The 25314-nt window shown below is 46.4% G+C and overlaps 1 protein-coding gene across 1 annotated transcript in view; it reads left to right on the forward strand.

The window, feature by feature from the left end:
* Positions 1 to 4813: 4813 nt before the first annotated feature.
* The window catches only part of dgki (diacylglycerol kinase iota), a 120180-nt gene continuing 99679 nt past the window's right edge, over positions 4814 to 25314 (forward strand). The window contains exon 1 of the mRNA XM_033037743.1: positions 4814 to 5022. Coding sequence (XP_032893634.1) covers positions 4832 to 5022 — 191 coding nt within the window. The 5' untranslated portion in view covers positions 4814 to 4831. The remainder of the gene's footprint in view (positions 5023 to 25314) is intronic.

The raw sequence follows: 25314 nt of genomic DNA on the forward strand, positions 1-25314 counted from the left end.
GCTGCACACCATGCTGACTTGGAAATATATCAGCTGTCCTTCATTGTCACTGGCAGTTAACCTTAGAGCTCTCTTCCTGATAACACTGTGTGAAGATCTTCAAGTCAAGCAGAGTTTATTGTCATATGCACAAGTACAGTGAGGTACGGGTACAATGAAAATCTTGTTTGAAGAAGCATTACATGCATACAGACTCAAACACAAAAAAAACTCAATTACACATGTTTGGCAAGACTGGAAAAAAAAAAAAAAAAAGACATTAGTGCAAACTACAATTATAAAACAATCCATGGTAGATCAAGAGGTGTTCTGTTGCTAGGTTAAATATGGCATCCAACTACCACCTTTATGGAAGAATAATAAATGCTAGCCCTGCCAGTGATATTCAAATCTCAAAAGATGAATAAATAAATAAAATATTAAAATCAGAAGTTACTTGCATTTGGCTTCATCTAGAGTCCAATAGCATATGATTAGTAAAACCTTAATACTAAGTTTTTATTTCAGCCCATCTTCATCTCCAGGTACCTTTCATGATGGAGTGGACATTGATCTTGCACATCTATACAAGAATCGTTCAGTTATCACTTGCAAATCGTATATGTTGATGTACCAAGTCAACACGATAACAGCCATGCGCTTATTCCGTGCCCTCAATATAGCAAAACATCCCATGAAATGTCAAAGAAGTATTTTACAAAGATAAATTGATACTGAACCACATGTTGCAGCAAAAAGTTTGACAAAACAAGGTAGGTGTTAAATGAGCATCCTAAAGGAGAAAACTGAACTGAGAGCCAGAGAAAAGGGAAACGGGAGATACAGACGGTGATAGAGAACAAATTAATGAAAGATATGCAAAAAACTAACGATGATAAAGGAAACAGGCCATTGTTAGCTGTGTGCGAGGTGAAAACGAGTTACAGACAATGAGACTCCAAACAAGACGACTTTGAAACTAATGACAGAAACTGTCTGAAGAAGGGTTTCGGCCCGAAATGTCGCCTATTTCCTTCGCTCCATAGATGCTGCTGCACCCGCTGAGTTTCCCCAGCAATTTTGTGTGACTTTGAAACTAAACTTGGGTGGGGGAGGGACAGAGAGAGAGTGGATGCAAGGGTTATCTGAAGTTAGAGAAATCAATGGTACACAAAATTGCTGGGGAAACTCAGCGGGTGCAGCAGCATCTATGGAGCGAAGGAAATTATTCATTTGCAGGGTTGTAAACTGCCTGTTGGAGATGGTTATTGGATACAGTTGAATTAAAAGAACATTGTCACTGTGTTGTCATAGCCAGCTGAATGCTGATGTATAGACACCACACCAAGATGGTCAACCTCTGCACAAATTGCTGAGTGGTCATGAGGTTGAGGAAGATTGGATCTTCTTTGTCAGAATCACACAGGCACTCAATGATGATACTGAGCATGGACTGATACATAAATGGAGAAACTGAAGCATGAACTTACGGGTAAAATAATCATTAATCCATGATGCTACACCACGTTCAGGCTGAACACTAAAACATGCACGGATTTAAAAATAAACATGCCACCCCATAATCCTGCTCCGCATTAATGATATATTCCATTTAATGTCCGGAGAGTGATGAGTAAGCACAGATAAAACAGTTAAGGAGACAAAGCTGCAATATGCCTTCCTTATCCTTTAAATAGAGCCTGTATATCAAAATATACAGCCTACATATCAAAAGAATAAATGTCATGCACTCCTACATTATCCACCTCTAATTTAATGTATTCCAATAAATCCCTAAACGTAAATATATATCTATCAGTGTCAGAGTACTTCAGCAGTCTGTAAACAATGAGTGTTGAAGCCGGGTCAATGTTGCTCTGGTTCGGCATTATACAGTTCATTCCTCTGTCATTGAAATGTGTGTCAGCAGCTAATGTCCAGTGCTGATCCTTGTGCTCCCAATGAGAGGTAGCTGGTCATGCTGAGAGTGATCTGCTTATGCCTATTTCCAGTAGCACTTTCATCCCACTACCTGATCATTCTGTGACTCTGACATCTGCCATTGCTGACTGCCCCCAGGTGTTCGGTATCTTGCCTCTGGTGGATGCTGTTTTCCCTGCTGGAAGTTGGGTACCCTTGCTGCTGGACAATCAAACCTTTAACCACTGCCTTTGGACTTTTGATATTCTGGCCCAGGATTTTTTTAACTCATTTTTCATGGGCTTTACTGAAAATGCCAACATTTATTGCCCATCCTTAATTGTCATTGGGAGCTGGTGCTGAATCTCATCTTAAACCAGTGCAGCTCATCTGGTGAAGGTGCTCCCACAGTGACGTTGGTGAGGGAGTTCTTGTATAGACCCAGTGAAGGACCAGTGACTGGTTTCCAGGTCAGGATGGTGAATGATCTGGAAGGGGACCTACAGTTGGTGGTGGTCCCCAAATCTGCTGCCCTTGTCCTTCCTGGTGGTAGAGATGGCAGAATCCTGGTGCTCAGGGTCTAAACTCTGATATCGGCTGCAGAAATGTCTACTAATTGTTGGTGGTCAGGGTGATGGATTTGGTAATGTTGATCTGATTCTTTCTGCTCAGTTCTAGAGGTTAAACTCCAGAAGGTGATTCCCACTGATTATAGAAGGAGCTTACTACAGATGGTTCTATTCACTGACACTGCCTGCACATGGTTCTAGCTCACTTGCTTCATGTTTCTAGCTACAGCTGATAAGCAAAGGCTATGACTGGTGCCAGGCAGGGCACCATCCCTGACACTGGTGCTGACGATAATGCCATGTGTTCTTCAGCTGATGTTTACTGGTGGCTTCTGGAAGATATCCTTGCTCCAGGTGATTGTGTTGTCTGCAGATATCTACCACAGGATCTGCTGGCTCTGCTAGAACCTACTGGTTCTGTTCCAGCTCCCACAGGGCACCGTGTCAGAAATTTGTTCTTGGCATTTTTGCTGGTTCTCCTTCCTGTTGCCGGGTGCTGCTGGGACTCTCAGCTACTGCCGGGACTCTGCTGGTCATGATCATATATCATGGGAACAGGCCATTTGACCCAACTTTTCCACATCGGCCAACAAGTCCCAGCTCTACTAGTCCCACCTGCCCGCGTTTGGTCCATATCTCTCCAAACCAGTCCTATTACCTGCCTAACCTGTTTTTTAAACGTGGGATAGTCCCTACCTCAACCACGTCCTCTAACAGCTTGTTCCATACACGGCATCACCCTTTGTGTGGAAAAAGTTACCCCTCAGATTCCTATTGATGCTGCTGGGGCTCCAGGCTGCTGTTGGGAATCTCTGCTGCTGGATGGTGATTCCTATCTTCTGAAAGCTGCTGGTTCTCTCTCGGGCTACTGGTCCCGATTCATCATAGCTGGTTCGACTCCCAGCAGTCGGCTCTGGTCCTGCTCTCGCTCCCTGTCCTGATCCTGGACTGCCTCCCAGCTGCCCGATTCTGATCTTGCTGCTGCTTGCCCCTTGTTGCTGTTTACACCTCTGTTCCCGATTCCCGTTTTGCTCCCAGATCCGCTCCCGACTCCTGTTCTGGTGCCGGCTGCTGATCCTGGTCCGCTTTCGAAGCTGCTGGTTCTTGATCTGCTTCTGGTCTAAATCCCAGTCCACTCCTGGTGCCGGCTGCTACTCCTGCTCCCGGTCCTGCTCTCGACCCGCCTTCCCTGCTGCTGGTCCCACTCCCACTTCATGCTCCTGAACCGCATCCCAGCTGCTGGTGCTGGATCTGCTCCTGCTCCCACACCCCTCGCTGTTCCGGGTCCAGACCTGGTCTCAGCTGCTACTCCTGCTCCACCTCCCCGCTGCTGGTCTTCGTCCCACTCCCAGCTAAAGCTTTACTCCGGACCCCACTGCTGCTCTTAGTCCCAATACCGGCTCCTGCTCCCACTCCAGGTCCAGCCCCACTCTTCCTCTCACTCTGGGTCCCACTCTCAGTCCTGCTCCCACTCCGGCTCCCACACCCGCTCCTGCTCCCACACCCGCTCCCACTCCGGGTCCCACCCATTCCCACTCCGGCTCCTGCTCCCACTCCGGCTCCTGCTCCCACACCCGCTCCCATTCCGGCTCCTGCTCCCACTCCAGGTCCAGCTCCACTCTTCCTCTCACTCTGGGTCCCACTCTCAGTCCTGCTCCCACTCCGGCTCCTGCTCCCACTCCGGCTCCTGCTCCCACTCCGGCTCCTGCTCCCACACCCGCTCCCACTCCGGCTCCTGCTCCCACTCCGGCTCCTGCTCCCACTCCGGCTCCTGCTCCCACTCCGGCTCCTGCTCCCACACCCGCTCCCACTCCGGCTCCTGCTCCCACTCCAGGTCCAGCCCCACTCTTCCTCTCACTCTGGGTCCCACTCTCAGTCCTGCTCCCACTCTCAGTCCTGCTCCCACTCCGGCTCCTGCTCCCACTCCGGCTCCTGCTCCCACTCCGGCTCCTGCTCCCACTCCGGCTCCTGCTCCCATACCCGCTCCCACTCCGGCTCCTGCTCCCACACCCGCTCCCACTCCGGCTCCTGCTCCCACTCCAGGTCCAGCCCCACTCTTCCTCTCACTCAGCACTCCGGCTCCTGCTCCTGCTCCCACTCCGGCTCCTGCTCCCACTCCGGGTCCCATCCGCGTTCCCACCCACTCCCACAATCCCGCGCTGGCGGTGATGGAGGCTGCGCCGACCGCGGCCACTCTGCCCGCTCCCCCTGCTGCCACCCCCACTCTGCCCGCCGCCGCTGCTGCCACTCTGTCCATTGCCATCCCCGCTGCTGCCGCCGCCGCCGCTCCCGCTCCCATCCCCGCCCCCCGGCGCCGGCCGCCGCTCCCCCAGGCCGCCGAGAGAGCGCAGCGGCCGCCCGCCATGGAGCGCTCTCCGGCCGCCTCTGCCGTGGCCGCGGCTCCGGGCGCCGGGCAACGGGATGCAGTAGCGGCCGCCGCGGGACGGGAGGCATCGGAGGTCGGACACAGCCCCCTGCTGCAGTCGCTGAGCTGCTCGCAGAGCCTGGAGCAGCGGCTGAGCGAGCTGGGCATCAGGAAACAGACGTCGTATAGGTGGGTCTGCATTCTGCTCTTTGCATTAACCCCGACTAGAAGCAATAGAGGGAGAACCATTGCAATCCAATGTCAGTGTTCGTGTGCTAAATGACAGCCACAGGTCAAGGTAACCGGTAGATGATGCAAACATCACCGTTTACCTTCTCTGGAATCAATGCATTGTTATTCATGTGACAGAAACAGCAGGGTGTTTTTTTTTGTTCAAGTGGGCAGTGAAAGCCTGGTGCAGAGATAGCTGTGGAAGTTTGCCCTCTCGGTATCCGTTCCCCTATCATGGTGCCCTCTGGATTACAAAAACATTTCTCTATTTCTTTGTATGTTGTTTGTTTATATAACGGCATTACAAGCGTTACTGTCACGGTCGCCCATCTGCAGAATATCAAATAACCAGCGAGTGATAAATATTGAGCGTCTCCTCGGTTATTAAGGTCTCCAACAGCTTTCGTTGGTGTTATTCTGTTATAGTTTGTCGCTTTACTACGACCCGGTGATAGGCTCTGAGAGCTATTTGCTTGCGAAGGTCCGTGGAATATCTCTCTCATTGGTGTAATTTGAGGTAGCGAACAGCACAGTTGAGGATAAGGGCACAGAACCTCACACCTGCCGAGTGCTCCGTTAACAATGTAACCGATTTCTATCTGTTATCATCAGCAGGCAGTGTGGGTGCATGACCTGCCACGCCAGCACTGTGTTTTTCTATTGATAAGCAAAGGCTATTTTTCTATTGAAAATTTAAGCCCATTAACAATTCTGCTCATTCATGACACAGTATCACTTGTAAACTCAGTGAAAGAAAGCACATTGCTTAATTCTAATTATTTGGTCCTGTGTATCCCAAGGTTATTTAATGGCCTGTTCACTCTGCAGCTGCAGTATGGGGGATGCTACAGCTGATCCATGGGCTAGGATAATGTAATCAGTCTGGTGATGGACACAAAATACTGGAGTAACTCAGCAGGAAAGGCAGCATCTCTAGAAAGAAGGAATGGGTGGTGCAGTATGAAGAAGGGTCTCCACCCGAAATGTCACCCATTCCTCCTTTCCTGAGATGCTGCCTGACCCCTTGAGTTACTCCAGCTTTTTGTGTCTATCTTCGGTGTAAGCCAGCATCTGCAGTTCCTTCCTACACAATTGCAATTCTGTAATGCCTTTAAGCGACAAGAATATCCCAAGGAGCCTCAGAGAACCAATTTCAAACACAAATTGATTAGTTAGAGTACATTGCCAAATGTTTGGTCACAAAAGCAGATTTAAAGCCACATCTTGAAGCAGGAAAGGGAAATCAACAGAAGGTTTTAAGGAAAAATTCCACGGCATCAGGTCTTGGCACCTGTAGGTCAAAACTAAGCTTCAACTTGGGGGTGAACTTAGATCCATATATTTTGCGGATGCTTCTCAGGCTAGAGGATATCATAAGAGGGGAGGGGAGGGGGGGGGGGGGGGGGGGGGGGGGGAGGGGGGGATGACATAGGGATTTGGAAACAGTGACATTCATATTAAACATAAAGAACAACAGCAGAGATTTGGGACCCTCACACTGGCTAGGATTCAAATCAACATGTTCAGAGGTAACCAAAGCATGGCCATGGGTTTCAGAAGCAGCTAGTGAGCTGGGTCGGGGTGGAACTGGCCAATACCATGTAGCAATCTCAGTGGTGGCATCATATGATCCACAGTTCAGTTTGAGTCAAATATACAATGACATGGGGCTAGCAGTTGGATTTAGTTTCAAACTGCTTGCAGGGAGACGGTAGGAATCCAGAGACTGACAGGACTGTTCGTATGTTCATAAGTTCTAGGAACAGAATTAGGCCTATCAAGTCCACTCTGCCATTCAATCATGGCTGATCTATCTTTCCCTCTCAACCCCATCCTCCTGCCTTTGCTCCATAACCTCCTAAGCCAGTGACTGCACATAGTGCCTTTAATCTTTCATGGTATTGTTAAAAATCTGCACATTTAGATAGTTGCCATTTGTTACTTTTAGATGGGCACATGGATAAGCAGGGAATGGAGGGTTATGGATCATGTGCAGGCAGAGGAGATTGGTTTACCTTGCCATCATGTTCGGCATAGACATTGTGGGCCAAAGGTCCTGCTCCTGTGCTGTACTTTCCTGTGTTCTATTTTTTACGGTTCTGAAGCCTAGGTGAGTGGTGGAGTCAGAGACTCTCACAACATTTAAGAAGGATCTAGACGACCACTTGAACTGCCAATGTGGTATAGAAGGGTGTGGGCCAAGTGCTGGTTAATAGGATTAGAGTAGATGGAGACTTGATGGTCAGCATGGATATAGTGGGCTGAAAGGCTGTGTGATTCTATGGAAAGCTATCTGCCTAATGGTGGAAACTGGCACTTTTCTCAGATGTTGTTACCAGTGAATAGTCCATAGATGAGAAATAGAGTGCAGCCAGGGGTTGATCTTTGAGAGGCACCACAGGTTATGATTCAAGTGTGGAAGTGGAAGTCACCACCGCTTATTCTCCACTTGGATACGAACACAACCAAGCAAACTCGTTGCGATGCAGTTGGACATTGGTAAAGCGAGTGCTGGAGGAGTATGCTGTGGTCAATAGGAATAAACCCTGCAGGAATGGAACGAGGAATGGTGGATTGCCTTTGTCTCAATCACGTAGGATCTCTTCTCAAACTAGCCAAAACATCACGCAGCCTGGTGGGTTTAATTATTATCATTGAATGAGTCAGAACACAAACCATCAGTTAAACCAGTTCTGCCCTTAGCAAGATATCAAATAATGCATATAATAAGTAGATCTGCCTTTCCATCCTGAAGAGCGCTGACATTTATGCATTACATGCTTCTTGTGTTTATAAAAATTCAGATTTTATTTTATAACCAATTATTTGTTGATGGCGCTGCTTTTTTCTCAGTGACAATGTCCTCCTACTGAAGCTACCAGCAGAGTCACGGCCATATATGGAATAGATTTTGCTCTGTGAAAATGTGAAACTGCACAAAAAGCTACACCCACAGGGAAAGACTACGTACTGTGCCATTGACATGACTCTGAAGGTCCAAACTGGGCAGACACCCCTCAATTGGACAAACAGCATATCATATGTTGGAGATTGTTGAAAAAGATGGGGAGGGAGAGAGTATAGAACATGGGGATAGCCTTAAAATTAAAACCAAGCTGATAAAAGATGAGGTTGGGAAACATTCCTGTACACACACAAAGGACTCCAGAAATCAGGAATCTCTTCCCCAAAAAACAGGAAGTCAATTGCAAGTGTCAGAACTAGGACTGCCTTAGGCAGCCACAGTAGAATTATAAATGGATTAGCAGTGGATTGAATGGGGTCCAGTGGTCCACTCCTATTCTTATACCAGCAGTAAGCCAGCAATTCATATAGTTTAGATATTCTTCTATTAGATGTTGAACGAGAGCACTTACTGTCCATACTGCACACCAGCAAATGGTGTCTTTGTAGGGTTTTGGAAGCAGGTGGGACAAAGGAAGCTAATGTCAGCCTCGGGTACCTGGATCACTCTGGCTCAACAAGGACCAGAGAACCCAAGATGCTCCCCAAACCTCCGTCTATTGACCATGGATGCACACTGTCTGCATTTGGTCTCTGCATGAAGCTTTCCAGTCTCTTTATCTTCATCACCTCGGCCAACAACTGTCCAAGATCACCATCAGCTACAAGTTCCCCTCCAGCAGTACTCATTGAACCAGGAATAATGTCGGCACATTTTCTCGGAGCTTCCAACCAGATAGTTTTTGGAGAGCTTGTTCATCATGTGAGTGCAACGGCTTAAAACACCACCACCTTCACAGCGGCGAATAAAGACTGACAATAAATATCAGGGTGGCCTTGGGCATCTCTATCCTGCAGTGAGCTCCCCAGCACCAGTCATGTACTCCACACAAGGGCAAAATCCCTCATTTGGGTCTCCCAAGAAGGTTGATACCTTTTGGTTTGCAAGGTAGTGGCAGTTAAAGAGCAATGCAGAATGCAGCATCTGCTGCTGATGTAACCCACACAGACTAGAAGCAATTTATATGAAAGCCATTTGCTAATCTTTTTTGAAAGTATGGTTTTTATTCCTGTATTTTCAAAAAGGATTAGCAAACGATGTGACTATTGTTATCTAAGTTTGGCTGTGTTAAAAAATACCGCTTACTTTACCCATGGTGGGTGAAAAGATGAGCATTGAGAGTGTGTATTTTTGTTGGGCCATTTGAAAAATAAAAATAATGCAGTCAGAAGGTGGTCATTTGAACCATGTTACATGTTCCAACTTTTTGAATCCGATTAGCCCTATTCCCATACACTTTAACTAGAGTTGTGCATTATTTTCCGATTCAACAATTTATTTGAAAGCTGTTATTGAATTTGTTTGCATCAATGAATAACAATTGCTTCCTAATTTTTCTCTCTCTCTCATCTTGCCAGTGGTTCTGTTGCCAATTTACTTAAATCATTATGTTGTCAAGACCTGTATGTTGGATGATCCATCTTGTGAGGATTTAGATGCATGTTGTCCTTTACATATTTCTCATAGTTCGATTCAGAAAACCCAGGGCCAGTTGGTGCCCAGTTTCAGCTAAATGGGACATTGTACCACTGACCACTCCCGAAAGCCCAAGTTTAGTCTATATATCAGCGAGACCAAGCACAGGCTGGGCGTCCGTTTTGCTGAACACCTGTGCTCAGCCCACCTTGGCCTATGCAATCTCCCAAAATATCACGATCCCCCTGCTAGACCCTATGCAGTTTGCATATCGGGCCAATAGATCTGTGGATGATGCAGTCAACCTAGGCCTGCACTTCATCCGACAGCACCTGGACCGGCAGGGGACCTAAGTGAAGATCCTGTTTGTTGATTTTAGCTCTGCATTCCAAACTTTCTGAGTTGACGGTGCCTGAACCCCTCTGTCGGTGGATCACCAGCTTCCTGACAGACAGGAAGCAGCATGTGAGGCTGGGAAAGCACATCTCCGACCCGCAAACACTCAGCATAGAAGCACCGCAAGGCTGCATACTCTCTCCTCTCCTCTACTCTCTCTACACCAATCACTGCACCTCCACAGACACCTCTGTCAAGCTTCTCAAGTTTGCGGACTACACAACCCTGATTGAACTGATCCAGGATGGGGAGGAATCTGCCTACAGACAGGAAGTGTCACAGCAGGCGTCCTGGTGCCATCGCAAAAACCTAGACCTCAATGCTCTTAAGACAGTGGAATTGATTGTAGACTTTAGGAGAGCTCCCCCTCCCCTCACCTCACTCACCATCAACAACACCACAGTCACATCTGTGGAGTATTTTAAGCTCCTAGGAACCATAATTTCCAAGGACCTTAAGTGGGGGGCTACCATCGATTCCACAGTTAAAAAGGCACAACAGAGGATGTGCTTCCTATGGCAGCTGAGGAAGCACAATCTGCCACAGGCAATGATGGTCGAATTCTACAGTACCATCGTAGAGTCTGTCCTCACCTTCTCCATCATGGTCTGGTTTGGCCCAGCCATCAAGCACGACACCTGGAGGCTGCAGCGAATCGTCCGATCAGCTGAGAAGGTTATTGGCTGCAACCTTCCCTCCATTGATGAACTGTACAATGCAAGGACCAGGAAGCGAGCGGGCAAGATCATCTCTGACCCCTCTCACCCTGGCCACAAACTCTTTGAATCACCTCCCTCTGGAGAGTGACTCCGGACTGTCAAAGCTGCCACAGCCAGACATAAAAACAGTTTTTATCTACGAGTAGTTGCTCTACTCAACAGCCAAAAATTTGTAGCCTCCCTTTGATCTGGTATTTTGTTGGTTCACATGGTGTTTTATCATTAATGTTTTGTTATTATTAATGTTTAGTGTTTTCTGAGTCATTCGTAACTGTCACTGTATGTCATGTTGTTACCTGTAGTCGGAGCACCAAGGCAAATTCCTTGTATGTGAATACTTGGCCATTAAACTTACTTACAGTTGCCAAACATTTTAACTCCCCTTCCCAATCCCATGCTGACCTTTATATCCTGGAGCACCTCCACTCTCAGAGTGACGTCACATGCAAATTGGTTTGTTTTATGTGGGGGAGGGGGTCAGTAGAAACTTTTTTTTCATTCTCTTACCTTGCCGGAGATGCGATTGTTTTCTAGATCGTATTTCCGGTCGTCTGCGGCCTAATAGTATGGAGCTGGCGGCCTTGCTCGGGACTGACTTTGAGCCCCACCGCAGGGACTTACCATCGGAGCTGATCCCTTGCCTGGGATCCACGCTCCAACCGCGACCTGCGGATTTCACCACCGAGGAGCTCGCAGTCTCGGGTAGAGACCGTTGTCGGGACGCTCCAAACGACGCAGAAGGTTTCGACCAGCCCAGACCCGGGGTCAGATCGCCCGGCGCGGGGGAGCTGAGATTTCCCCCCTGATGCAGAAGCTTGATCGCCCCAATGTGGAGGGCCCGACTGCCGGCTACAGGAGCCAAGATCACCCGGTCAACGGAAGGCTCAAGGCCTGCCACCGCGGGAGAACAAATAAGGGAAGAGAACTTTTTTTCGCCTTCCATCACAGTGAAGAATGTGGAGGAGTCACTGTGGTGGATGTTCATGTTAAAATGTATTTTGTGTGTTCTGTTGCTTTTTATTTGTATGACTGTATGGAAAATGAAATTCCTCGTATGTTGCAAAACATACTTGGCTATTAAAGTATGATATTTAATGATGGTTATGATTATGATTGGAGGAACAGCGCCTCATATTTTGCTTGGGCAGCTTACAGCCCAACAGAATGACTATTAATTTCTCTAACTACAAGTAACCCTTGCATTCCCTCTCTCTCCGTCCCTCCCCCACCCTTATCTTGTTGCTAATATCACCTCATCCCCAGCCAACAATGAACCATTGTGGGCTCCACCTTTCCTGAGTCATCGATGCAGGCTCTGCGTTGTTCTGCATCTTCGCATACTGTCAGTGTCCCCCTCCCTGACTCTTAGTCTGATGAAGGGTCCCGACCCGAAACATCAACTATTCTTTTTTTCCAGACATTTTGCCTGACCCGCTGAGTTACTCCAGCATGTTGTGCCTATTTTTAGTCTGCTTCAATTAATTTCAATTTCAACAGAAAGCACAGTGTGTCTTTAGTTCATGGGATGAAGGTTATGTTGTAATTAACCTTATAACCATATAACCATATAACAATTACAGCACGGAAACAGGCCATCTCGGCCCTTCTTGTCCATGCCGAACACTTATTCTCCCCTAGTCCCATCTACCTGCACTCAGACCATAACCCTCCATTCCTTTCCCGTCCATATACCTATCCAATTTATTTTTAAATGATAAAATCGAACCTGCCTCCACCACTTTCACTGGAAGCTCATTCCACACAGCTACCACTCTCTGAGTAAAGAAGTTTCCCCTCATGTTACCCCTAAACGTTTGTCCCTTAATTCTCAAATCATGTCCTCTTGTTTGAATCTTCCCTACTCTCAATGGAAAAAGCTTATCCACGTCAACTCTGTCTATCCCTCTCATAATTTTAAAGACGTCTATCAAGTCCCCCCTTAACCTTCTGCGCTCCAAAGAATAAAGACCTAACTTGTTCAACTTGTTGTAATTTATGTCACCAAACCTCAAACAGAGAAGGGGGATCTTGCATGGTACAAATGCAGGTGAAAATGGTGTGAGAAAGTTCAGAGGAAATATGTTTTTATTCCCACTGGTGGACCAAGATGCCTACAACACTAAGAACAGACAAAAGAAACATACATTTTATACTTCAGAAAGTATGTTTCTGGTCACTGCATCATAGGCTTTGGGGAGAGGAGGAATATGGTATTGGGATAGTCAATCAGTATTGTTCATACTTAATTGCAGAATCGGTTCAAAAGGCCACATGATATCCTCCTGCTCCTGTCTTTTGTTTCTGAGCATTTAATGAAGAATCCCACATAAACATGTATACATTGTAAATTGTACAATTATTTCATGATCCATCAGCGAAGCCGATCCGCGGGAAATAAATGGAACTAAGAGAAAAGTAAACTTGCAGTTGATGTAAGGTTTGCATTATTTACTCAAAGGATTAAAACGCATCTTGGATGATCTGCAGATAAGAAAATATGGAAGTAAACAGTGAAATCATTGAAAGGGTCACATTATTGGAGACATTTCTGAAGGACAGTTAAAATCATCAGAAATGCAGAGAAATCGAGGATAGTTAGCATAGGTCTGTTGTGTCTGCCTGAAACCTTTGAGGAGAAAACAAGGCTAAGAGTAGATTGTGTAGGAAGGAACTGCAGATGCTGGTTTAAACACAAGATGCTGAAGTAACTCAGTGGGGGCAGGCAGCATCTCTGGAGAGAAGGAATGGGCGACGTTTCGGGTCGAGACACTTGTAGATTGTTAGCTATCATCGATGTGGTTATTAATAAAGCTTTTGACAATGACGTACCTAGAGGTTGTTCAATGAAGTAGAAACCCATGGGATCCAAGGCAAGGCACGGTTGCAGACAAAATGGGCTGAATGTTGGGAGGCAAGGTCGATGGGTGCTTCAGTGACCGGTTGCTTGTGGTGGGATTGTAAGCATCACAGTGCCACGCCCCTTGCTATTTGCAGTATGTTTCAATGACTCATGCTTAAATGTAATGGGTCTGATTAGTTGAGAGTCTTTAATTGTCGTATGTACTGGCAACTGAACAAAAAAATTCTTGCTTGCTGCAGCTCTACAGCCCCATTAATACAATAACACACGGGTAAATATGCAGTGATCAAAGAATATAATAAATGAATAATCAATAATACGATGTAATCAGACCATAACTGTGCCCAACTGAAGTATATAGTGTAATTAAAACAAAGTTCACAGTAGATCATAGTTGCTGAGGTTGGTTTGTGGTTTCAGAGTTGCTGGGAAGAAGCTGTTCTTGGTCCTGGATATCATGGTTCTCAGCTTCCTGTGCTGCCTTTCCCGTGGTAATAGTGAGATGAGAACATGGCCGGGGTGGTGTGCATCTTTTATGACTTTAGCTAAAGCATTCGATTTGGGGCACTTGACTGGGAAATGCTTTTTTCCTTGCGCTGGTGGTGAAGTGCGATATCAGAGGGGTGGTTGTAATTCTAGAACTGGGGGCATGGTTTCATAATAAGGGGTCAACCCTTTAAGATGGGATCGAGGAGGAATTTAGTCTCACCAGTGTCGGTGAATCGTTGGAATTGTCTACCGCAGAGTGCTGTAGAGACAGAGTCAGTGAATATGTTCAAAACTGAAATTGACATGTTGTCGTTCTGTAGAGGAGTCTCGGGTGATGGGAGTGGAAAGGAAAATGGAGCTGAGGCCAAGATCAGATCAACCACAAACTTAACAAATGGCAGATTGGATTTGATGGGTGGAGGGTGTCTTCTTTACTCACTGGGAGGGTGGATGCTTGAAGCAGAAACCTCGGGTAGAGCTGCTGCCTCACAGTTCCCGAAACCCATGCGCTACCTGTGTGGAGTTTGCACGTTCTCCCTGTGACTGTGTGTTGGTCTCCTCAAGTGCCTGGGTTTCCTCCCACATCCCAAAAATGTGCAGGTTGGTAGGTTTATTGGCTGCTCGAAATTGCCCCAGTAATTAGTCGAGTAGTGGAATCTGGGGGGATTTGATGGTAATGCAGGAATAATTTAAACAATGAGATAATGTAGGGTCAGTGTAAATGCCCGGTTGATAGTATCGCTGAGCTTAAAGGGCCTCTTTCCATCCTGTATCTCTGAATGGCTCTGTGAGAAACCATGACAGTGTGTGTAGGGAGGAACCACAGATGCTGGTTTAAACCGAAGATAGACACAGAAAGCTGTGTCTCGACCGGAAACACCACCTATTCCTTTTCTCCAGAGATGCTGTCTGACCCGCTGAGTTACTCCGGCTCTTTGTGTCTATCACCGGGTTTGACAGTGCTTGGGCAAACAGTTTACATGCAGCAAGGCGATGGACCAAGAGAAGGTGCGTATGATATGTGCCACGGCCCTATTGTTTTGGCTGGCATGGGCGTGATCATTCCCCCTATAAATAGTCATGATAATTTGATGCTGTAAGTACATTCGGATACTGGAACATGGCACAAGAGGGGAATGGGCTTTAAAGGAGGAAACAAAGGGAATTACTCCCCCTCACCTCCCCCATCACCTTCGGATGTAAACCGCAGCTGTCCGAGTCGTGGCAGCTTTGCATGGGCTGTCCCAGCCGAGTGGGAGGACCATCTGTCTCGCTGGCATGACTCAGTATAACTCGCTGCTCGGACTCCTCACGACAACAGCCTGGCACAAGAATGCAGAGACATTAACACTACATTCACAGGTAGTTGCTGGCTGCCCCAGTCACACCTTGCTCGGCTGTCTGGTCATTTCCTTTCAACCGGTAGTAACATAGAAACATAGAAAATAGGTGCAGGAGTAGGCCATTCGGCCCTTCGAGCCAGCACCGCCATTCAATATGATCATGGCTGATCATCCAGAATCAGTACCTTGTTCCTGCTTTCTTCCCATATCCCTTGATTCTGTTAGCCCTAAGAGCTATATTTAACTCTCGAATACATCCAGTGAATTGGCCTCCACTACCTTCTGTGGCAGAGAATTCCAATGATTCACAACTCTCTGTGAGAAAACATTTTTCCTCATCTCAGTCCTAAATGGCCTACCCCTTATTCTTAAACAGTGACCCCCCTGGTTCTGGACACCTCCAACATGGGGAACATTTTCTCTGCCCAAAATGTTCCCAAGTACAAAGTAACAAGCTCTTAAGGGAAAGGCTTGTGCTGTAGATTTCCTCTTCAGAATGGAAAATAATGGAGGTACTCTGCAACTCAGAATTATATGGAATGTGTAAACCAGCATCTGCAGTTCCTACCTACACATTACGTGGAAGACCCTTGACCAGAAGTTTATCCTCTCCACATATGCTGGAGACCTTCTGAGTATCTGCAGCATTTTCTGTTCTTGTTTCACATTTGCTACGTCAGTAGTGTTTTTATTTTTTGATTGCCTCCTCAGCTCAGTTTTACTTGGCAGACCCTATAACGTGTGACATTGATTTACTATGCCTGGAGTCCTGCTTATTGCACCACACTGACCCTGACAAATCCCCCAGAGAAACTCTGAGTGCCTCACATTCTTCTAAACTGTGGAGTGCGTAGGCTCATTCTGCTTCATCTTTCACATGGAACAAACCTCCAGTGCCAAGAATCTAACCAGTGAACATTCTCTGCACCTTCAATATAGGGATCGAAACAATACGCTTTATTCCAGATGTTCATAGCTCACTACAGGTTGCAGCACAAATAGATAGGGTAGTAAATAAAGTGTATGGTATGCTTGCCATCATTGCGAGGGGCTTTGAATGTAAGAGTCGGGAAGTCATGATGCAGCCCTATAGGACTCTGGTTAGGCCACAATTTGGGTGTTGTGTACAGTTCTGGTCATCTCAGGAAAGATGTTGATGCTTTGGGGAGGATGCAGTGGAGGTTTACCAGACTTTGCAAGGCCCCGCGGTAGTGGCCTTCCTGAGTCCGTAGGCTCGATGGACTATGGAACCGGGAGGGAGCCGCTGAAAACGTCGGACGCTACTTTATATTTGTCCTGCTTTTTGTACATAGGACATAACGGGGCAAAATTTTGGAATTGCTGGGTAGATGCTGTCGCTGTAACAGTGTGGTTAGAGGAGTGCTTACCTTCAGCCTAATAGCAAAGACCTTCTCTGGTGTGTGATATTGAGGTCCTCACCCGGAAGGAGCTGAGATGACTCACCCACTTGCCACTTCTGGTGAAGGCTAGAAATGCTTTGACCGTTGGTATTCATGAGGTGGGCCCTGCTGCAGGAGACGATGGAGATGACCTTGAAGCTTTCCCCTGCCGCCAACTGTTAATTGGTTATCACCGTTCACAATTGTACATTGTTGTATTGACGAAATTGAATCTGATGTTTAGATTGTGGGATCATGGACATCTCATTCAGAAGCCCACATGGAGTTGCTCCTAGAATCTCCTTGTACTTTCCTCATTGAATCAGATTTGGCCCCTTGTCTTGGTGGCAAATGTGGAAAGAAGCATATTGCAGGCACAAGGTAATGGATTGCGTTGACATAGTCTACTGCTACTGGCCCACAGCACCACACAGATGTTCAGTTTTGAAATTCAAGAGCAAAGCACACAGTACTGGAGAAACTCTATGGGTGGGGTGCGGGGGGGGTCAGGCAGCATCTGTAGGTGGAATGGGCTGGTGAAGTTTCAGGTCAGAACCCATCTTCAGACTCTTGACTAATCTGCGTGACAGTTTCCCATTTCTGCTTTAGACTACAGAGATACAACGTGGAAACAGGCCCTTCGGCCCTCCGAGTCCGTGCCGACCAGCGATCACACGAAACACTAGCACTATCCTACACGCTGGGGGCAATTTGCAATTTACCAAAGCCAATTAGCCTACAAACCTGTATGTCTTTTTGGAGTAACCGGAGACAACCCGCATGGTCACAGGGAGAATGTAAAAACTTCCTACAGACAACACCCGTAGTCAGGATTGAACCCGGGTCTCTGGTGCTGTAAGGCAGCAACTCTACCACTGCCCTCACAGTGTTCTCAGTCTATTTCTTTTTGTGCAGTGGCAGTGCCACCCTCTCAGATGGGCGTCTTTGGTTAAACATTGCTTGGGTCTGGAGGTCCATTTGCGGCTGACCATGTAAGTCCAGTAGACCACGTAAATCTAGTTGTCGCTTGGATATTAATGACAGACAAGTTTTTATAACACTTTTGTGACTTGTACATTCCTGAAACTACCTCTTCATTTTTAAATGCAAGACTATTTAATAATCTGAATTGGGGACACGCAGTCCCCATGTGGTGATTTAAACCGGAGACGATGGATGTTTATTCCAAGTGGCTCCGATACTTAGCCACTGTGCCGTTAAGTCCAAGGGCACTAAATATTAATATATAACCCTCTGCACCACAAGTCCTCATCTTGAGCAGTAACCTTTAATATGGCACCTTGCTGAATATATTTGCATTAAACTGAAGGAAACAGTGATGGGAGATGGTTTTATCCCTGGAATGAAAGAACAATATTTCAAAGAACATTATAGAGTATGCTGACCAGTATTTGACTAAAAGCCTTTGGAGATCTCCTAAAGTTGTGAGACATGTTTCATAATGCAAGTTTATTATTGCCTTTCAATGTTTGAACTCTCCGGCTCCAGAAATAATATCTACGTGGAGCTTTTTATTTTGGTCTGTTTATTTATTTTTTCTCTTGCAGCATTCAGCTCATGGAAAGATGTAATATGTATCTCTGAAACCTATTTTAACAATGGAATTTCAGAGGTGGAGGTGTAACAACGGGTGAGGGGACTAAGGCCAGCACAGTGGTGGAGATCTGGGTTGATGTCAATGGCTCAGGATCCTGATCATGTTAGACAGCTGAATAGAACTCAAGGTAGGAGCTAGAGAACAATCATAATCATACTTTATTAGCCAAGTATGTTTTGCAACATACGAGGAATTTCATTTGCCATACAGTCATACCAATAGAAAGCAACAGCACACAAAAATACATTTTAACATAAACATCCACCACAGCGACTCCTCCACATTCCTCACTGTGATGAAAGGCAAAGAAAAGTTAGATCTCTTCCCTTCTTTGTTCCCCCACGGTCGGGGGCTTCGAGCTTTCCGTTGACAGTGCGATCTTGGCTCCCGTAGCCGGCGGGGTTTGGGGCCCTCGCGTCCGGGCGATCAAGCTCCTGCATTGGGGGGGAATCTCAGCTCCCCCGCGCTGGGCGATCTGACCCCGGGTCGGGGCTGGTTGAAACCTTCTGTGACTGGGGCTTCCCGACATCGGTCTCTACCCAAGACTGCGAGCTCCTCGATGGTGAAATCCACAGGTTGGAGCATCGATCCCAGGCAAGGGATCGGCTCTGATGGTAAGTCCACATCCCCGCAGTGGGGCTCAAAGTCAATCCCGAGCAAAGGCCGCCAGTTCCACGATGTTAGGCCGCAGAGCGATCGGAGATACGATCCGGAAAACAATCACATCTCTGGCAAGGTAAGAGATTGAAAGGGATCCTAACTCTCTCACAAGGTTACAACAGGCACTCCTAACCATTTCCACATGTAACATGCTGAGCATACTTATGACATATTAGCTCTTTGGCAGCTGTTAGTTGGTTAGAGTTGTGATGTGTTTGTTTGAAAAGCATGCTAAAGGTGCATTCATATATCCATCCTTAAACTGATGTCCTAATAACAGATTAAAGGTGAGGGGGGAAAGATTTAATAAAAACCCGAGGGGCAACCTTTGAGTGGTGGGTATATGTAACGATTTGCCAAATGAGGTAGTTCAGCCAGATATTATAACAATATTTAATAGACATTTGGACAGGTACATGGATAGGAACGATTTGGAGGGATATGGGCCAAAAGCAGGCAGGTGGGAATAGCATAAATGGGGCGTCTTGGTTAGCATAGACAAGTTGGGCTGAAGGGCCTATTGTGTGCTGCATGGCTCTGACTATGACTCAATGCTGCAACCTTCAAATCCCGTTGAATTTATGCTTTTTTTTTGTTATATGCACAGATGCACCGGACAATGAAAATCTTACTTGCGACATCACAGGCATATAGATTCAGACAATACACAAAATATCAATAATGCCCAAACTAAGCTTAACCATGCCATACAGTGGAAGGAAAAAGACGGGCATTTGTGTAAAAGACAAAGAGTTTGTGCCATAAGAGCAATAGTAAACAAGTCCATGGTGCTACAAGAGGTGGCCTGCAGTGTTCTGTTGCCGAGGTACGATTAGGGTTGTGCAAGTCATTTCAAGAACATGATAGTTGTAGGAAAGAAGGTTATTCCTGAACCTGGTGGTGTGGGACTTCAGTCTGCCTGACGGTATCAGCGGGTAAAGTGCCCTGCACACATAGTAGCCCCCTTCTAGTTGCAGCGCCTCTTATAGATGCTTTCAATGATGGGGAGGGGAGGAGAGGTGCCTCTTATAGACCTGGCTGAGACCATCACTCTCTGCATCTTCTTGCAATCCTGTGCATTGGAATTGCTGTACCAAGCCATGGTGCAACCAGTAAGGATACTTCCTGCAGAGCATTTGTAGATGTTTGTTAGAATATTTGGTGACATCTATGTGCTGAGCCCAGGACAGGCTATCTGAGATGTTACTGCCCAGTAATTTAAATCTACTACCTCCCTCCTCTGTCGAACCACAAATGAAAACAGGCTGTTCTCTCCTGTCTCCCCCTTACTAACTATTTCTCTGCACGGAATTTTGTCTCAAAATTGCAGGCAGTTTCCATTGTTCTTTGTGTCTGTGTTGCTCTACAGGGATGAAATGGTATATTGTAGAAGTCACCATAACCCCAAGAGCAACGTTAGTGCGAGACACATGTTGAATACACACCAGCTACATTGCAGATTTTTGGATCAGATTGTTGAAAACCGTTTTAACTTAAATTGACAAAGAAAATTTGTCAAAGGAAACGGAGTGAGTGGTAGTTTGGAAAAGATGGAACAACAAAGTGTCGGAGTAAGACACAAAAAGCGGGAGTAACTCAGTCGGTCAGACAGCATCTCTGTAGACAAGGCACAGTCTAAAGAAGGGTCTCGACCTGAAACGTCACCTGTTCCTTTTCTCCAGAGATGCTGTCTGACCTGCTGAGTTACTCCAGCTTTTTGTGATTATCTTCATTTTAAACCAGCATCTTCAGTTCCTTCCTACACAAATACTGGAGTAACTCAGCAGGTTAGGCAGCATCTCTGGAGAACTAGGATTGGTGAGGTTTTGGGTGCAGGAGGCAGCCCTGATGCAGTAATTGATGTTGGAGAGAAAGAATGGGGGATGTATGTGCACTTGCGTAGGCTCCAATTCCCCAATTTTAGGTAACTGCAACACCATCCCTCCCCCCACCTCCCCCGCGCCCCATTCTCTCCCCACCCACCCAGACCTGCATCTATTTCTCCCATCACCATTCCTTCCTCTAGCTTCACGATTTGCAACTCTTCAATCCTATTGGATCATTCTTTCTGTCTTTTAATCTCTGGCCTTTGTCCACCATCTGCCTATCAGCCTCCACCCCCTCTGTCACCTATACCCACCAATTACCAGCCAGGCTTTGTCCAGCCTCTCCTCTCTTCCAGCTTTCCTTCCCACCCCCTTACAATTAGTCTGAGGAAGGGTCCCGACCTGAAGTGTCACCTATTCATTTTCTCCAGAGATGCTGCCTGACCTGCTGGGATACTGAAGCACCTGAGTGTCTTTTTTTTCCCCTCTATAATATCACAGAGTGGTACAGCACTGAAACAGACCCTTCTGCCTGTCACATTCAGGCTGAATGTTCTGCCCATTTACGCAAAATCCATTTGCATACAATAGATGTGTATCCTCCGGTACTCTGCATGTTGAACTGCCTAAATGCCTTTTAAACTGTGATTATATCTGACCACCACCTCCTGCAGCAACATGTTTCGGATATAAAGCTCACTCTGTGCTACGGGAAACAAAATCTTACCCCTCAAATCCTCTTGAAAATTCCTGCCTCTCACTTTAAACCTATGCCCTTTTATATTTGACATCCATTCTATGGAAAAAGATATTGCCTCTATCTTTGATTGTCATAATGTTACATACCTCTTGTGATTCTGTGTATCGTAATCGCGCATAATACAACCGGCGCACTTAGAAACATAGAAAATAGGTGCAGGAGTAGGCCATTCGGCCCTTCGAGCAGCACCTCCATTCAATATGATCATGGCTGATCATCCAAAATCAGTACCCCGTTCCTGCTTTCTCCCCATATCCCTTGATTCTGTTAGCCCTAAGTGCTATATTTAACTCTTTCTTGAAAACATCCACTTGCCTACATATCTCTGCTCCCAATCCAGCAAAGTCACATTTTTCAAAGTCTTATTCTCATTTTCACACCCATTGTGTTTGAGGTTTTGTTTTGCACATTTCAGTATATGACTGTTGTGTTGGAGGCATTAGGCTGTGTATGTGTGATTGTGCGGTTATTAATGCACTTGGGTAATTGTGGTGTGGAATAGGTGTAGTGGTGTGATTTGTGATGTAGTGTGATGTGTTTGAAGTACTTGGATGCTGTTGTGTGAATATTGGGATGTTTAGACTTTACACTGTGCCGAGGCACTTGGATATTATAGTCTCGTTGTGTTTTAGGAAGATGAATATTGTAGTTTAATCACACAAAGCTTCAATATAGTTGTAAATCTTTGGGCTTAGTTATTACAATGAGTTGTGTTCAAGAAGGAACTGCAGATGCTGGAAGATCGAAGGTACACAAAATTGCTGGAGAAACTCAGCGGGTGCAGCAGCATCTATGGAGCGAAGGAAATAGGCGATGTTTCGGGCCGAAACCCTTCTTCAGACTGATGGGGGGTGGGGGGGAGAAGGAAGGAAAAGGGGAGGAGGAGGAGCCCGAGGGCGGGGGGATGGGAGGAGACAGCTAGAGGGTTGAGGAAGGGGAGGAGACAGCAAGGACTAGCAAAATTGGGAGAATTCAATGTTAATGCCATCTGGACGCAAGGTCCCCAGACGGAATATGAGGTGCTGTTCCTCCAATTTCCGCTGTTGCTCACTCTGGCAATGGAGGAGACCCAGGACAGAGAGGTCGGATTGGGAATGGGAGGGGGAGTTGAAGTGCTGAGCCACCGGGAGGTCAGGTTGGTTATTGCGGACTGAGCGGAGGTGTTCGGCGAAACGATCGCCCAACCTCCGCTTAGTCTCCCCGATGTAAATCAGCTGACATCTAGAGCAGCGGATGCAGTAGATGAGGTTGGAGGAGATACAGGTGAACCTTTGTCGCACCTGGAACGACTGCTTGGGTCCTTGAATGGAGTCGAGGGGGGAGGTGAAGGGACAGGTGTTGCATTTCTTGCGGTTGCAACGGAAAGTGCCCGGGGAGGGGGTGGTGCGGGAGGGAAGGGAAGAATTGACGAGGGAGTTGCGGAGGGAGCGGTCTTTGCGGATGGCATTAACATTGAATTCTCCCAATTTTGCTAGTCCTTGCTGTCTCCTCCCCTTCCTCAACCCTCTAGCTGTCTCCTCCCACCCTCCCATCCCCCCGCCCTCGGGCTCCTCCTCCTCCCCTTTTCCTTCCTTCTCCCCCCCACCCCCCATCAGTCTGAAGAAGGGTTTCGGCCCGAAACGTCGCCTATTTCCTTCGCTCCATAGATGCTGCTGCACCCGCTGAGTTCCTCCAGCAAATTTGTGTACCTTATTACAATGAGTTGTTGTCTTTAAAAAAAAAATTGTAATTGCAAATAATAATGTGATTTTTGTGGGTGATATTACGCTATGATTTTTCTGTGGGGATATATGGATTTAACAATGTAATTGTACATGTTGGAACTGATTATTAAAGCAGAGATGTGTCCATTAGGCGTATGAATATCACATGCAATTATTGTGGCTGGGATTCTTGGAATTTGGATGAATGATGGGGTGACCCTATTCAAACATACAAAATCCTCAGGAGCTTTGACAGGGCAGATGCCAAGATATTTTCTTGAGTGGGAGAGCCACGAACAAGGGAACAGTTCTTAAATAAAGGATTGTCATTTAAAACTGAGGTGTTAGAAACGTCTCTGTGAGAACAGTGAGCCTCTCATATTTTCAGGCCCTAGAGGGTTATAGAGCCCAGATCGTTAGATATTTTAAGGTAGAGATGGATAAATATTTGAAATATCAAACAATTGAGGCTTAGTTTAGTTTAGAGAAACAGTGTGGAAACAGGCCCTTCAGCCCACCAAGTCCATGCTGGCCATTGATCATCCATGTTCTATGTTATCCCAGTTTCGCATCCTACACACAAGGGGCAATTTACAGAAGCAGATTAACCTACAAAACTGCCCGTCTTTGGAATGTGGGAGGAAACTGGAGCACCCGGAAAAAATCCGCATGGTTATAGGGAGAACATAATACAAACGTCACACAGACAGCACCCACAGTCAGAATCGAACCTGGGTCTCTGGCGCTGTGCGGCAGCAACTCTATTGCTGCACCTATGTGCCGCCCTTATGGGGAACTGGCACAGGAGAGAAGTTAAGGCCATCGTAAAGCAACCATGATTATATTCAATGTCAGGGCGGGGTTGAAAGGTCAGGTCCTGCTCCTGTTTTATTCTCTCGTTTTGCTGTGATAGGATAGTGTGATTTTGTGTATTTGTCTAGATAATACAAATAGATAATGCTGTGTGGGGTACTTGGATATCACTGCACAGTTGCAGTTAGAGCATTTTGCTCAATGGCATTTGGATATAACTGTGTTGGGGGGTGATTGAATAACAAAATCATATTGCATGCATTTGGTCTCTTTGAATTTTGTAGTATAATTGCTTAACAGCAACATGTTGATGTTACTGTGTGTTGGGGGTACTTTAATTTTGCAATGCTATTGTTGTTACAGATGTTGGGACATTGTACTGTGTTGTTGTGTTGGGGGGCTTGGAGATTGTAATGTTGTGTTGGGGGGCTTGGAGATTGTAATGTTGTGTAACAGTTCACAGATATTATGAAGTTGCTGGCAAGGATCTGCAGAGTTAGCAGTACAGTGATGTGGGATGAGAATGTGCTTAGATATTGCAAAATGATTTTGTGCATATTGGAACAATTTGAATATCGCTTGGATATGGTAACCTGAATAGTGTGAGCATAAATTTGACTGTAATTGACTTGATGGTGATGTCGTAAATGGTGTGTTTGTATGTGTAATGATGCGTCATAGAGTTACAGCATGGAAAAAGGTCCTTCAGTCCACTGAGTCAGTGCCGATCAACCAGCCATGTATACTAATCCTACATTAATCTCATCAACTCCCCTCAAATTGAGTCCATGCTTCCTTAACCACAGAAAAAGGCCATTTCAGACCATAAACTCTATGCTATCTCTCGCAGAGCAGTCAACCTCGCATTAATTGTCCCTATAATATATTCTCCCATAGTTCTATCACCCCCCCCCCCCCCCTCCGAACCCCACCTACCTCCCCAACACCAATGTTTAATCACTCACCTTCACACACAGTCATTTATAGCAGCCACCAGAGCAGCTGAGAAACCTGCATGGTCACGGAGGAAGTGTAAACACCACACAGACAAGCACCAGAGGTCATGATTGAGCATGTTTCTCTAGCGTTATGAGGAGGCAGCAAGTCTACTCGCGGGGTCGCTGTGCCTTTCACACATTTCATTGTAATTGCCACTTGTAGTAGTTCATGTTGCATTGATGGTTGGTTGTTATCTTTGCCTCTTTCAATGTTATTGCTCTGT

The sequence above is a fragment of the Amblyraja radiata genome, chromosome 19 (genome assembly GCF_010909765.2).
Source record: "Amblyraja radiata isolate CabotCenter1 chromosome 19, sAmbRad1.1.pri, whole genome shotgun sequence".
Lineage (NCBI taxonomy): Eukaryota > Metazoa > Chordata > Chondrichthyes > Rajiformes > Rajidae > Amblyraja > Amblyraja radiata.